The 16,158-nt window shown below is 43.5% G+C and overlaps 1 protein-coding gene across 1 annotated transcript in view; it reads right to left on the minus strand.

Annotated features, from left to right (window-relative positions):
* Positions 1-1,507: 1,507 nt before the first annotated feature.
* Positions 1,508-16,158, minus strand: part of LOC144489231 (ankyrin repeat domain-containing protein 33B-like) — a 48,205-nt gene continuing 33,554 nt past the window's right edge. Inside the window, exons 3-4 of the mRNA XM_078207072.1 lie at positions 10,992-11,132; positions 1,508-6,428 (exon numbers count right to left, since the gene is read on the minus strand). Coding sequence (XP_078063198.1) covers positions 5,587-6,428; positions 10,992-11,132 — 983 coding nt within the window. The 3' untranslated portion in view covers positions 1,508-5,586. The remainder of the gene's footprint in view (positions 6,429-10,991; positions 11,133-16,158) is intronic.

The raw sequence follows: 16,158 nt of genomic DNA on the forward strand, positions 1-16,158 counted from the left end.
ACCAGGAGAACTTAGTCTGTACACAGGAATCAGTCTTTTTCCCTTCCCTAGACAAGAGTGGGAAGGTTTTTTGGCTGATGACTGTCAGGGGCAGGCAATCTGGAGGAGCAACCCAAAAATCAGAACCAGGATAGACAAATTATGATAAAGTTAGAATAGGGACACTGATCCCTGACCAAAATAGTCGGCTCCTCCACATCGCCTGGGAAAAGTGATTAAAATAAAATACAAATGGGATTGAGCAAGGGGATTATTTGAACTTGATAATTGGGATGAGGCTAGGAAAGCCTCAAAGGGGGGATTGTAAGGGAAATTGTATTAGATATTGTATGAGCTAGGTATGAAATTCAGATTCACAGGTTTTAGTAAAATGATATAGCAGATTTAGGTGAGTAGTGAGATGGGTATATAACCTAAAATAACTTCGTGTGACCTAATATAATCAAGTGTAGTCGATATAGTCAAAGTGGAGGAACTAGAGAAGTAATATAGCAATCACTAATTAAGGAAAGCAGACAATAGTCACTTAAGAAAACAAGGAAGACTGCTCGGTGGTTCAACTTAATAGTGGACCATAAATCAGCAGGGGGGATGTCTTTTCTTCTAAACACATTCGCCTTAGCTTACAAAACCACGATTATTATACAAACAGAAAAGTTCAGATAAGAGCAAGAGTTATAACCACCATGGTTTAAGAGACAAAGAGATATAACAGGGAACGACCGATTGCAAAGAAAACAGATAAAGGGTCAACTAAAAATAATGGTGGCCAAAGAAAGATAGGGCTGTAGGGTAAGATAACAACCAAGGACAGGCTGTAAAAGGGAGAGGAGGATCTTGAAATATGAGGCTGAAATGTACATAAAAGACTGTAAGCCCAAGGGCTCTTTGGAGTGTTCCGGACGTTCCCGACTTTATCTCTTGTGCTGAGAAATAAAGTCTATTGCTTGGAAGATCGCTGCTCAGACTCTCTGTTTTAATTGATGTGAATAAATTGTCGTCCTGGGGAACCACGACACCAATCAACCTAACCCGCACATCTTTGGACTATGAATGGTCCTGTCGGACAAAGCATTCTAGAAAGCTCTACAAGTTCCCTTAAAGTCAATAAGAAGTAATTCTTGAGCAGAGAGAAATGAATTCACAGTTCGGTGTGTCCAGTCACACAACAGGTTAAAATTTATTATCTGGTGTTCTAAAAACAAATTAGAATGGACACGAATTGCTGGCTCTTATACACCTGATCTGCTGTAAAAGAAATCTGCTGGGACCTTGAATGTGTTGAAAAATAATATCTCCCTGTGACAAAATGAGAAGTCTGCATTTTCAGCCAGGTTTTTTTTTGTGCAAAAATGTACGTCATGTTTTAAAAATTGATTATAGTGTGAGTTCCAACCTTTCACTTATGACATTCAATATTTCATGCATTTTTGCAAGTGCATATAATTGTCATTTTGTTTTCAAACAAGGACTAACCTTGGTATAACATTCAAACTGACACATCGCACGCCAATTCAGCAATTCTGTTAAAATTATTTTCAGATGAGACCCAAGTAGTTTAACACAGCTGATTTTATAAAAATAGCTTGGTATTGCACATTTGAAAAAAAGTTGCATATAAAGATTTTAATCTGACACAGTGTATGACCATTACATTTTCAATAATGATGACACCTTGACTCATCCCCCCTCTAATAAAACATTACCAAGGGGGAAAAGGTGAGACCATATTTTTTTTAAATTATTGCTAATTGATGAACTTGCAGTAAAGACACCAGAATTCTGTGTGCAGTTGCCGGTGTGCACTGCCTCATCCCTGAGTGCCCTGCCTTAGATCATTAAATATCTTCCTCCCTAGGTCCAAAGCGTGCTACATCACTGACTGAAAAGAGTGCTCAAGTTGGCCGTGGGTCAGTTGGAGTCGGCTGCTGGCAATAAAGTGGAGGACATGTGCCAAGCTTATCTTCTGGCACAATACTTTTCCAAAGCAAATAATTCCTAAAGTAATGAAACTTGTATTGGGTGAATGTCACAGCCAATTTCCTCCATAATTTGCTGTTTAGATTACAATGTGTGGATCTTTCTTCAGGGCGAGGGGTCAGATAAGATTACAGAGGACACAAGTGATGCAGAGATGTATAAAGACCATACTAAGATCCAGATAGGCATGCTGGTGTGACCAGCAGTAGAGCCAAAAACCCTTTAGTAGATCATTAACTGCAGCCCAGGGGGACAATAAAACAAATACTGACAGCCACACTCAAGTTGTGCAGTGCTTTAAGCACTTTCCCTGGGGTTTTCGAATTGGCCTTGGCTTAAACACATGTTGCCTATCAAATCTATTGCTTGTCAACAGTTGGGACAGTTTGTGACATGGAGGCACAGTGCATGCCATTCATAACCAAATATGGACTATTTGGGGTGGTGATCTGTGCATATTGACTACAGGATACCTCAAAGCACTTTATAGCCAATGAATTCATTCTAAAGTGTACTTACTGTTGTAGTGGCAACCAATTTGCATTCGGCAAGCCCCCCACCCACCCCCCCCATATCACAGCAACGTAACAATGACTATCCTTTTTGTGTGACTTTGATCGACGGGATAAACCTTGGTCTGAACACGAAATACTCTTCCGTGATGGGCGTGATCTAATAGCCGTTCACACCATACTCCTGCTGCAGTGGAGTTGGAGAATCTGGCAGCCAGCCAAATCTCCACTCACTGCGGCGGGATGGGAAAATCCCCCCGGCGTGAACAGTGGCAAGATTCCAGCCGATATCTTTTACATTCACCCTTATTCAAAAGAGGTCACCTCCGACAGTACTCCATCAGTACTGTACTGGAGCGTCAACCTCAGTGTGTGTGTTCAAGTCCTGGGGCGAGACCTGAACCTTGCCCATCTTGTGACTCATGGGCAAATGTGCTACCAACTGACCCATGGTTCAGATAATGACAGAATGGTATCTCGGGGTGTTTGTGATCCCTCAATTTCATGTTATAGTCAGTTTACGTCTTTGTGGACCTGGACTAGGCTACCTTTTGCTAAAGCTCATGTCTAAATCAACTGGAAGCACATAAACAGCACCAAGTGATTTTCTCCCTGGAATATTAGTGTAATCCCCACTCATGATGCTCGCTGGAGAACGATACCAGTATGAAAGTGACTAGCAGCTCTGTAGGTTGCAAAGCTGCCACCATCTCAGAGCATACCATTGGGTGACCTGATCAAGTATTGCCATGGTACAACCTCGTGTTAATGAAAACATATTGCGATAGGTTGATGCTATAAAGTGTAGCTGCTGAACGCTGCCTTTGGTGTTTCTGTGCGAACCAGGTCTCTAAAAGGAGTTGTAGGCCATTAACGGGCCCTTTGAACAAGAAAATATATCAATCAATCTGAAAGATCCAACTGTTACATCACCCAAATATGTCAACTTATGGAAAAGTGGGAACAGTTGGCAAGATAACACCTTTGCCTTGCTAAAACTGCCTGACTGTGACCAGGCCCCTCTAAAATGCTTATGCTAACTTTTCCAATATGGGCAACAGTAGAACTTTGAGGGTGAGGTGAAAGAGCTTCAAGTCTGATTGAAAGAAACCAAACGGGTTTGCACTCATAGACATCTGGGGTTTTAAGTGGAGTGTGTGGAAAACTGGAATCAATGTCACAGGCTTATTTTGTATATAAATCTTATTGTCTTATTTTCCTGAGTTGCTGATTTATCTGACATTGCCAAATGTTGCACAATTGCTCTATAGCTCAGTGACGTGAAGAAAAAGGGAGGATGGGCTGCACACCCTGAACACCTGGCAACATGCCACACTCGTGCAGTAGAGTAATGGCATTTATCAAATGGTCCCAAGAACCACGTTTGGCTAAACCCTTCCCTTGCTGTGAACTAACTCTGGCTGATTCACTGCACAGATGCCTCCTCGGCTATGCAGTGGATGGAGGTGGGATTCACTGTGGTCTCCTATTCTTCAACACATCAGAGGTAATCAGAGGAACGCAAGCAGAATCAGTGAACCATTGGGTGCGGAAGTGCTGATACAGTCAGCTGGCTCATAATCTTTTGTGGGACAGTTAGTTGGACCATGGGACCCCTGAAGAAGGACTCTGCCATGATTTCTGCCTTTCAGTTAAAGTTTTAATTAATAAATGGATCTCTGGCTCTAGATTTATTCCATGACCCCTATTTTCTCTCAAGAGAGATTGAAGAGGCCCATCACAATGATCACAGTCAGGCATTTCTAACCTCTTGGATTGCACTGTTTTCCAGACATTGGTAATGAGCTTGGACATTTGCTGAGCTTTCAGATTAATTGCACATTTAACAAAAAATTTTTATCTGAAAGAAAATGCTGATTGGCTACTATCTTGTACAGATCTTAATGAATAAATGGTCAACATTGCTCTGACCAGAAGATTGGTCCGAAAACGACGCACATAAAACTCAGGCTCCAGAATGAAGCCCATTCCCAATGTCTCTGTTCTGGAAGAGTTAGGGATAAGCATGTGTTCCAAATTCTCCCGAGCTGTCCTTTTGTTGTGGTGAACCAAGCACAATGACGGCTTGAAGTATCATCGAATGAAGAATTTGGCTTTAACTGCAACGTGAGAGACTTGGTAGGAGGAGGTGACTTAAAGCTCAAAGAGGTAGATTTCTCTCAAAAATTCTCCCCATATTATGAAGTGTTTTCTTCAGAAGCTACCTGTCAGCGAAGCAAATTGTTCTGATTCTGCTACCAGTGGTTGGTTTTCTCCCAACCTCAGAAACATATTGACATTATCCGCCAGTTCACTACCTAATGCATGATCCTGTCCTTCAAACATGTTGCGGCCACGGTGGCGAGCATGGTCACCATCAAAACAAACTCCCTGCCCCGGGACTGGTTCCCTTTGTGAAGGGCAATCGATAACAACAGATTCCACTCTGTTCTGGAGCAGCAATTGATGCTGTTGTGGGTCATCCAATGGGTTTGCAACACCGGTGCGCAGTACGATTTAATGGACCGAATGGAACTCCTGTTGACATGCCAGACTGCTCAGACCCATTGACCATTCAAAGCTGTTAAAGGGATGGCCATGCCAATCGGTATGTTGGGTGCCAGGGTGCTCACTCTGTGCAGTCACCAATGCTGTCTGTGACACCCATTTTGTTGGACCAAACTGTCCACACGGTGCATTAGGTAGAAGGTCTTTTGACAATTCGCAAACTCAAGTGCCGAACAGTTTTAAAATTGTCAGGTTATATGAACAGACCTGATTTATTTTACCTCAATGCTGTTTTCACGAGGCCTGCTGCTATTCCGTGAGCTGAAGATTTCAGAACATAGCATATTATGCAGACTCAACATTTCCTGTTACTGAAATCGTACTCCCCTCAGCATACCACAACGTAGTCATTACATTCAGCTCCTTAGACTTGATATCTCAGAAACGTCAAACGTAGGAAGAGACATTTACAATTCATAGCCCTCTCCTCGCGGTTAAGAATTCTTCCTATTGACCAGAGGAATCAATCAGAAGCACAAGTTTACAATTTGATCTACTTTTCATTTTAAGAGGTCTTTTGTTCACATTATGACTTTCTTTTGGCCGCCATCTTCTCTGCCCTCTCTCTCTCCGCTTCTTCGGCTCGTCTCTTCTCTTCTTCCTCTGCTTTCTTTCTTTCCTCTTTCAGCTCCTTGTACCTCCACTGGGGTAGTTGCAGAAAGTTGCCGCCTTTCATGCTACTCTTTCGGCGCACTCTCTCAGGCTCGTAGGTCGGAGTGGGCGCTTTGAACACACGCACTTTGGGCACCACGTATCCGGGCTGCACACTTCTCAACCTCATCATGCTCAAGGGTATCAGGCTACTCCTCCTGGAGGAGGTGGCTGTGGAGGGAGCGGTTGGTGGCGGCAAGCTCGCTCGCCTTTCCTTCCTTTTTGGGACCATGACAAGCTGAGAGTTCTGAAATAATTTCTGGTGTTTACTATAATCCTTGGTGGGATCTTTCACTTCCGGAGACTTCTGCATCCTCAGGATCTCCTGCACCGTGAACCTCCTCTTTCCCACGCAAGGGGGGCTGCCCGGGCAGACTGTCCTGCATGATGTGGCGACAAAAGGACTGCAAATGGCGGTGGTCATCTTGACCATGTGGTCAAGAGGGCCATCTTCTTCTGGGTCACGAGGAAAGTTGATGGTCAAGGCTGACGAAATAGCCTCACGGATTTTTTCCAAACAGTTTTTGGGCTCGTTGGCTTTGGTTACCAGTTCTTTCAATTTTGGCCACTCAGGCTTGTACCTTTCACTGAATTGGATAGGACAAGGCTTGTCCAAGAGTTTGCGCATAAGAACAATGGTTTCATATCGCCCTGTAAACCGTGCCCACTGTTGCGGGGTAAAACCCCTTCCGGGATCTACAGCATTCATATCTGCACCTGGAGAGAAAACATACATGAATATAATGTATTTCTCGCCTTCATTTGCAACATAACATCATTCACCAAAACAAAACCTGCCTCACTGAAGGAGGAACAGCTGGATTCAGTTAATATCTAGAATTATTTGTCCACATTGGCAGGAAGAATTAAAAAAAGCATTGTAATATTTAAATGGAGAGAGATTACAAAACTTGATGCTACAAAGGGTATCCTGGGATTTTCACAGTAACTTCATTGCAATGTAAATGTAAGCCTACTTGTGACAATAATAAATAAATTTTCAAAACTTAAACTGAAAATGTCAGCATGCAGGTACAGCAAGTGACGAGGAATGCAAATAGAATGTTGGCGGTAGTTGGAAAGGGATTGGGACATACAAGTAGAGAGGTTTACTGCTGCTCTACAGGACCTTGGTGAGACCGCATCTGGAGTATTGTGTAGAATTTTGGTCTCCTTATTTGAAAAAGGATATCATTGCATTAGAAGCAGTTAGAGAAGGTTCACTCCATTGATACCTGGCATGAAGGGCATGTCCAATGAAGGAACATTGAACAAGTTGGGCCTATATCCATTGGAGTGTAGAAGAACAAGAGATGATCTTATTGAAAGATTGAGGGGATTTAATAAGCTGGATACTGTGAAGATGTTTCCTCTAAACCAGTGGTTCCCAAACTTTTTTCACTGGGCCGCACTTTCGGAATAAAAATTTGCTCGCGCCACACCAAATTTTTTATTGATAAGAAATACATTCAAAAACAAAAAAAAACAACTCCTGGCAGTGCTTGATTCATAACATAGAACCCAACTACTTTATAATATGATCATGGGACATCCAGAAAGTATAAAACAACCACTTTGGAAAAATATCTAATCCATGTTTAAATGTTTCTTTGATTGTCCCTTGAATCTTCCCGCCACACTTGCCATCCTCTCTTGCCGCACCAGTGTGGTGCGCCACACCCTTTGGGAACCACTACTCCAGAGGGGGTGTGTGTGGGGGGGTGGGGGGGCAGGTGAAGACAAGGAAAAACTAAGAGGTCTTCCTTTTAAGATGAAGATGAGGATTTTATTTTCCAAGGGTCGTCAGCCTATGGAATTCTCTTAGAAAGCAGTCTAGGCCGAGTTAGATTTCGGATGGACAAGGGAGTCAAGAGCTATGATGGAGTTAAGACCATGATCAGATCACCCGTGGTCTTATCAAATGGCAGAGCGAGCTCAAAGGGCCGAGTGGCCTACTCCTGCTCTTACATCCTATGATCTATTTCGAGGTTATCTTACAAATGCCCTCGATTCCACAAGACGATAGTGTAGCAGTTGTCCCCAATTACACTTAATGATCCTCATTCAGGAAGGCTATGGATAATCATGAAATAAAATCAGCAAGACTTCTCTAAACCAGGTCAGCCGGGAGGGTGGAAACTGACTTCGAATTTTTAAAAACAGTAACACTAACCCAATTCATTGATTCCCAGGCCCAGCCTAGATTGGAAAGCAGATTGTCCACTGACACTGCTGTGTTAAAAGGGCATTATCGAATCATAGAATCCCTACAGCGCAGAAGAGGCCATTCAGCCCATCGAGTCCACACCGACTCTTTGATAGAGTATCTTACCCAGGCCCCCTCCCCTGCTCTATCCCTGAAACTCCACATATTATCATGACTAATCTATCTAACCTACATATCTTGGGACACTATGGGGCAATTTACCATGGCCAATCCACCTAACCTACACAGCTTTGGTCTATGGGAGGAAACCGGAGCCCCCAGAGCAAACCCACACATACAAGAGGAGAACATGCAAATTCCACACTATCACCCAAGGCCAGAATTGAACCCGCAGCCTGGAGCTGTGAGGCAGCAATGCTAACCACTGTGCTATCCTATTTATCGATCAGTGTGCTGCTGGATCCACATCCTAAAACTCCCTACCCTAGCAGAACTGTGAAAGCACCTTCACCACATAGTTTAAGAAGAAAGGTCACCGCCAGCTCCTTCTCAATGACAACCAGAGACGGGCAATAAATATCGGCCTTGGCAGCAACTCCGATATTCCCAAAATGCATTTTAAAAACACTTTGGTCAATGGCCAAGTATTCATTTACTACTGAATGTCATGCTCATTGATGTGGTTTTATGGAGGCCTTCTGTAACACATTAACAACACAGCATCATATTTTTCTTTTAATTAACTAGCCTGTGTGGAAGTCGGTTAGCGTGAGTGTAGCGCAGAATGATGGTTCATTTCCCATATTGGCTGTGGTAGTTAATGGAAGCCCGCTTCCTTGCCTTGTCCCCTGCTTGATGTGGAGTGGTGCCCCACAAGCTGTCTCTGTCCAACAGAGAAAGATGCCTATGGTCTCTCATGGATTATTGTTAATTACCTAAATGGCCTGTACAAATCTCTGAACTCGAGGTGCAGCCATTGTAAATTTACAATCCCTTTGAAAAGTTCATTAAGACTGCTACCTAGTAGGTACTGCAATATGTGGAGCACCAGTTTCTCGTTCAACTGCAATGGTGGGACATCACCCTCCACAGGTTTTGGCTACGCTACTGTAAGGAGTGGCCAGGTCTGAGGGTAAGGACCTTTCAGTGGTGAAGAAGAGGGAAAAATAATTGAATCCCCCCTCTAACACAGCACCCTGGCGAGAGTTACATGTTTCAAATGGAATTACCGTGTGTTGCCATACACCAGAATTTCAAAGCTGCTTTGCTTACTTGGCACATCACACTGCGAGATTGTTTGCTTGAAATTTACGCCAATGAATGGCCTTTCTGTGGTCCAAACTGAGATTGAAGGTTTGAGAAATACAGCAGAGGGAACTCTTCCACTGGGGGCTTCATGTTGTGTCACACATTCAACCCTGGTCTCACCTCACATTTTGCAAACTTCATTCATGCTGCAAAACTGCAGAGGATTATTCCATATCCGCCCATCACCTGGGATTAGAATCAGAGAGTGGGGAAGGCAACCCTTTGTATCATTTGTCTGATTTTTGACACGAGTTGTATTCCCCATTGCCCTGCAAATTCTTCCTTTTCAAGTATGTGTCCAATCTTTCTGAAAGTTACTACTGAATAAATTTCCATCTTAGTTTCAGGCATTGCATTCCAGATCAGAAATGGTTGCATAAAACAACTCTCCTCACCTCCCTGGTTCTTTTGTCAATTATTTTAAATCTGTGTCCACCGATTACTAATTATTCCAGGTGTGGAAACAGTTTCTCTCTCGTCTACTTCTTAAGATTAAATACCTTCATTAAATCCCTCCTTAACCTTTGCTCTAAATACAACAATCCCAGCTTCTCTGCTCTCTCCATAACTGAAGATCCTCATCACTGGCACTAGCCTAACATCCCCTCTGTATTCTCTCCAAGACCTTGACATCAGTCGTTGAGTATTTTCAAGGTAGAGATGCATAGATTTCTAGACATTAAAAGATATCAGGGGATTTGAGGATATTGTAGCAAAATGACATTGTGGTAGAAGATCAGCCATGCTCTAGTTAAATGGAGAGCAGGCTTGATGGGCTGAATGGCCTACTCCCGCTCCTGTTTCCTATGTTCCTAAAGTGAGTTGGACACAACATATGTTGTAAATTTAACCAATGTTACAAATTGTGCAACCAATAGAACTTAAATACTTAGTCCTGGAAAACACATTCTACAATCAACGTGCTCAAACTACTCATTTGGATTAATAGTAACATGGCCCAAAAAACCATTGAAGCCATTCCCTCAATATGTCAGCATAGACAAGGGATCAAATCTGGGCAGAATATTATACTGTACCGTGATTGCCTTACAGAAGGCCTCAATAGGACATCATCGACAGGGAGAAGGAATTCAGTGGAAAGTAAAAGGTTTAGCATAGCTTCCCTTCCTTTTCATAGAATGCTACAGTGTAGGAGGCCACCATTCAGCCCATCGAGTCTGCACCGACCACAATCCCATCCCGGCCCTATCCCCATAACCCCATGCATTTACCCCAGCTAGTCCCCCTGACACTAAGGTGCAATTTAGCAAGGCCAATCCACCGAACCCACACATCTTTGGACCGTGGAAGGAAACCCACGCAGACTCAAGGAGAACGTGCAAACTCCACACAGATAGTGACTCAAGCCAGGAATCGAACCCGGGTTCCTGGCGCGCTGAGGCAGCCACTACTAACCACTGTGCCACCGCACCGCCCAGTGCTCCATTTTGTACTTCATCCCCCTATTCCAGAAATTTATAATCTTTTATTGGTTAAGAAATTGAAGGAAACCCTTCTTCCTCCTCTATATTGAGTGACTAAAAGAATATTTTTCACTAAATGCAAGAACAATATAACTTTAAAAATTGAAAACTTTGGTGCACTTTTCAAATAATCTGAAAACTGTGCAGAGCTCTTTATGGATGTTCCACAAACCCTTGGGATCTGGGGAACTCTAGTTGAGAAACACTGCCCAGGATCCCACGTGCTTTGTGAACTGCCTGACTGACTTGTCCTTCCACCTTCAATGGAGATTAGTGTGAAGGGGTGCATGGTGCCTCCTTAATGAAATCGTCAGTACCTACCCGCCAACATCAGGGCTCTGACACAATCGGTCTTCCCTTGCATTGCCGCTTTCATCAGTGCAGTAAACCCATGGACGTTCCTCCTCTCGATGTCAATGCCGGGAAAGTAGTTCAGCAAGTAATTCGTGATGGTAATGTGCCCTGCGAGAAAAAGAAGTGCAACGGTGCTTAGAGATTGAAAATCACAGAGACAGCCAAGAGCAGGGGAGTGGGTCTCAGTTTCCACCAACAAATCACAGAATCAAATGTTCAGCAATAGCTAAGCAGTGGGGTTACAAAAGAATCCATTTGCTTCTGTAAATCTAAGTTTGAGCCCACCAGAGAATAGTGGGAGAGGTACTGACTGCAAAAAAACGACATGCATTTATGTAATTTTCACAAACACAGGCTGTCCTAAAGCACTTTGCAGCCAATTTAATACTTTACTAAGTGAGGAGTGAGGTCCCTGTTCTACCAGGGAGACACAGCAGTCAATTTGTACAGCAAGGTCTCACGAAGGGCAGTGAGGCCACATTATTTGCTCTCGCCATAGTTGATTGAGGAACAATTATTGATCAGGACACCAGGGATAACTCTCCTGCTCATCCTCAAATTAGTACCTTGGAATTCATTACATCCACCTGAGACCTATGACAGTGGGAGATGTACATAGTTCAATTTGGAAAGGCAAATTTTACAGGGTATATCATTCTCCATTTGTGAGTGGATGAAAGGAAAAATCCATTTTACAATTTGCCAGTTTATCACATATCAACAACATTGTAGAAAAATATCTTCCCCCGTTCCTCATGGGCATAGGTCTAGAGTGCAATGATGTCTGTATTTCAATCTTGTTAGAGGGGTTTAGGATAACCTGGGACTAAAAATCTAATAGATGATAAACCAATTTAGTGCTAATAGAATATAGTAAAGGTGCAGAGTACCTGAAGTTACAAAGGCACTGTTTGTGTAGAAACACATATAACCATTGTTAGAGAATTTAAACATGTGTTTTTATATATTCTGCATTAAAATGTACACCTTAGCTAACTACAGGCTGCCCCGAGGCATAATGGGATAAAGCAGAGCAAGATGAACCACATTATTTAAGAACAATTAATCCACAGAGCACAGTCTTTATCAGTATGCGTTACAGACAGTACAAGCTTCCCAGGCAGTAAAATAAATAAAGTAATACAAGTTTTACAATAAAGGCAGTGGCAAAGGGAACTTTTGAACTCAATGGACTAACGTAGAAGGTTGCCGGGAGACGGTGGGAAAGAACTTTCTGGATTTACGTACAAAGAACAATACAGCACAGGAACAGGCTCTTCGGCCCTCCAAGCCCGCGCCGTTCCCTGGTCCAAACTAGACCATTCTTTTGTATCCCTCCATTCCCACTCCGTTCATTTGGCTATCTAGATATTTCTTAAACGTTCCCAGTGTGTCCGCCTCCACCGCCTTGCCCAGCAGCGCATTCCAGGCCCCCACCACCCTCTGCGTAAAATACGTCCTTCTGATATCCGTGTTAAACCTCCCCCCACCCCCCCCCCCCTCACCTTGAACCTATGACCCCTCGTGAATGTCACCACCGACCTGGGAAAAAGCTTCCCACCGTTCACCCTATCTATGCCTTTCATAATTTTATACACCTCTATTAGGTCACCCCTCATCTCACTTTCCAGTGAGAACAACCCCAGTTTACCCAATCTCTCCTCATAACTAAGCCCTTCCATACCAGGCAACATCCTGGTAAACGTCCTCTGTACTCTCTCTAAAGCCTCCACGTCCTTCCGGTAGTGTGGCGACCAGAACTTGGCGCAGTATTCCAAATGCGGCCGAACCAACGTTCTATACAACTGCAACATCAGACCCCAACTTTTATACTCTATACCCCCGTCCTATAAAGGCAGGCATGCCATATGCCTTATTCACTACCTTCTCCACCTGTGACGTCACCTTCAAGGATCAGTGGATTTGCACACCCAGGTCCCTCTGCGTATCTACACCCTTTCTGGTTCTGCCATTTATCATATAGCTCCCCCCTACGTTAGTTCTACCAAAATGCATCACTTCGCATTTATCTGGGTTGAACTCCATCTGCCATTTCTTTGCCCAAATTTCCAGCCTATCTATATCCTTCTGTAGCCTCTGACAATGTTCCTCACTATCTGCAAGTCCAGCCAATTTCGTGTCGTTCCCAAACTTACTGATCACCCCAGTTACACCTTCTTCCAGATCGTTTATATAAATCACAAACAGCAGAGGTCCCAATACAGAGCCCTGCGGAACACCACTAGTCACAGGCATCCAGCCAGAAAAAGACCCTTCCACTACCACCCTCTGTCTTCTGTGACCAAGCCAGTTCTCCACCCATCTAGCCACCTCCCCCTTTATCCCATGAGATCCAACCTTTTGCACCAACCTACCATGAGGGACTTTGTCAAACACTTTACTAAAGTCCATATAGACGACATCCACGGCCCTTCCCTCGTCAACCATTCTAGTCACTTCTTCAAAAAACTCCACCAGGTTAGTGAAGCATGACCTCCCTCTCACAAAACCATGCTGACTATCGTTAATGAGTTTATTCCTTTCTAAATGCGCATACATCCTATCTCTAAGAATCCTCTCCAACAACTTCCCTACCACGGACGTCAAGCTCACCGGCCTACAATTTCCCGGGTTATCCTTCCTACCCTTCTTAAATAACAGGACCACATTAGCTATCCTCCAGGTTGCCAGCAGGTTGCAGATTGCCAGGAGACAGCGGGCGAAAACTTCCGGACTTTACAGACCTATGTATTCTCATGTTGCCAGTAGGTGGAGTATTGTTGGCCATGATAAATGACACATACCAAAATGATTGGCTCATCCGGTTAGGATGAACAGTGTAGGCGGGTAAATGATTTTTTGAGATGTATAATTGTAATGCTGATTCCCATACAATTTAGAATTGTTTGGGCTGCCCTAAAGTATTCTCCCACACGTGTGGACCAGGCCTGGGCAAATAAAGTACGTCTTCAACCAGAATTACTGTCTTTGGGAGTTCTTTGTATTTGCTGAGCTGTATATAATAAAAGAGAAATCTCCACATAAAAGCCAGTATAATACTCAGGTCTCTGAAAAACTCCTACAAATCTGATTCAAATTAAGCTGTCAAGTTGGCATGGCAAGCTTCTGCCAATTTTGCCCAAACAGAAGGATTTAATCAGTGAGCCCGTGTTCTTCAGCGTAGAGGCTCTCATGGTCATATGAATCCAGTGTTAATCACCTGACCTGAAGGGACTGTGCAGCCTGACCCAAGTGTGTTTTTTTCCCCTGCTGTGGCTGCTGCAATTTAACTTGCTTTAAATTCAATTAGAATTAGTCAAAATTCATCAATTGATCCGCCTTTGGCAATCAAGGACCTGTGACCAGCCATCAGTTGAAGCCACACAATTGTGTCCTCTGCTGCAGTAATTGGTTAGTTGCAGACCGCTGTGACCTACAATCAATCAAAGCTGATTAAAAAGCAAGGCCAAGATCATTGAGTGAATAATAGTCTAGTTCCTGGCAATTCCACTCCTGTTTGTGATGCTGGAGGATGTAGTGTACCAGTCACAAATCAATTACGCTGTTCAACTGATTCATGGGAAATGTCACATTCAGACGAATGCTAAAGAGTTTGTGCAGAAACTTAGGCATAATTCATCCTTTGTAAACGTGGTGCAATAGCCAGCTCATTATGCCCATTGCATTCCTACCAGAAACCCCAACGTCACGTTGAGTCTGTGAAATCTGTCTCCTGTTCGGGATGGCTTACTTACCATTTCATCTGCTCAAATCATTTGGATTGTAACTCACTGCACCATCATAACTTGTTTTCTCTAATCCATCTCGGCGGGTGAATCTATCCTATTAAATTCTCCACCTGCGCCCCTTCCTGAGGACCACATAGTGCCCACTGCCCTTGCAAGCCCAGAGGCTTTTCTCTGTTAAAGTGAGATGCATGTTGTGCTGGATGTTCAATCATCATAGCACAGGAATCAATCAAAGCATCAGGCATGTGTGACACAAGTCAAGTAGAAACATGCATCCCCTTTTCCATTTTTATACTGAGCCTCTTTATTTTTACATCCTATCTGATAAATTGATGCAAATCCTTTGTAGAGATGTAGAACTACATACAGCAATAAATATATTTATGTTTAGTGTGGCACGGCAGCACAGTGGTTCACACTGCTGCCTCACAGCACTAGAGGCCCGGGTTCAATTCCAACTCTGGGCGACTGTGTGGAGTTTTCAGGTTCCCCCAGTCTGCGTGGGTTTCCTCTGGGTGCTCCGGTTTCCTCCCACAATCTAAAAAATGTGTGGGTTAGGTTGATTGGCCATGTTAAATTGCCCTTTACTGTCAAGGGGGTCTAGCAAGGTCAATACACAGGGTTACATTGATAGGGCCTGGGTGGCTTTGTTGTCGGTGCAGTTCTTGACGGATCGAATGGCTTCTTTCTGCACTGTAGGGATTCTAAGTGATTTGCCAAAAGAATTGGGGGTCATAAGCAGAGTCTCTTATGCAGAGTGTTATGATCTGGGACACACTGCCAAATTGGCTGGTGGGATCAGAATCTACAGTAACTTTCAAAAGGGAACTGGATATGCTGTTGAAAAAGAAAAATGTGCCGGGCTACCAGGAATGATTTCAAGGAACCAACACAGCATGATGGGCTGAATGGCGTCCCTCAGCACTGTGTGATTCCACAATAGCTCTGGGGAGGTGGATGGGTTATCAGAGAAGATGTTGTATATCTATCATACATTATAATGTATAAAACCAGTTATGGGAGAGTATGTAGTGTCATGGGATCTTCTACATAAATAATGGACAAGAGGTTAGCAAATGATAACTACTTTGGTTTCAATGGCAACAGCTTTTCTCCTGCTTTTACTCACTGCAGTGCGAGGCAGCGGAGGACTTTGTGGGTTATCTGCTAACCGTACAAATTTTCACCGTCCTTTCTGTATTTTAATTTTTTGTAAACTGCCACTAAAAACTGGGAAGGAATGTTAAGTTGACAATTATGCTGATAGAACCAGCAGGAGTACAGGTGATGACATTGGATTGCAGGCTAATGCTAATCCTGCAAATAGGTAATGCAGTGTCATCACTTTCCATCCTTCAGCAATTGGTTTGAATGTCTTTCTCTTC

Source organism: Mustelus asterias, unplaced genomic scaffold, assembly GCF_964213995.1.
Source record: "Mustelus asterias unplaced genomic scaffold, sMusAst1.hap1.1 HAP1_SCAFFOLD_2031, whole genome shotgun sequence".
NCBI lineage: Eukaryota > Metazoa > Chordata > Chondrichthyes > Carcharhiniformes > Triakidae > Mustelus > Mustelus asterias.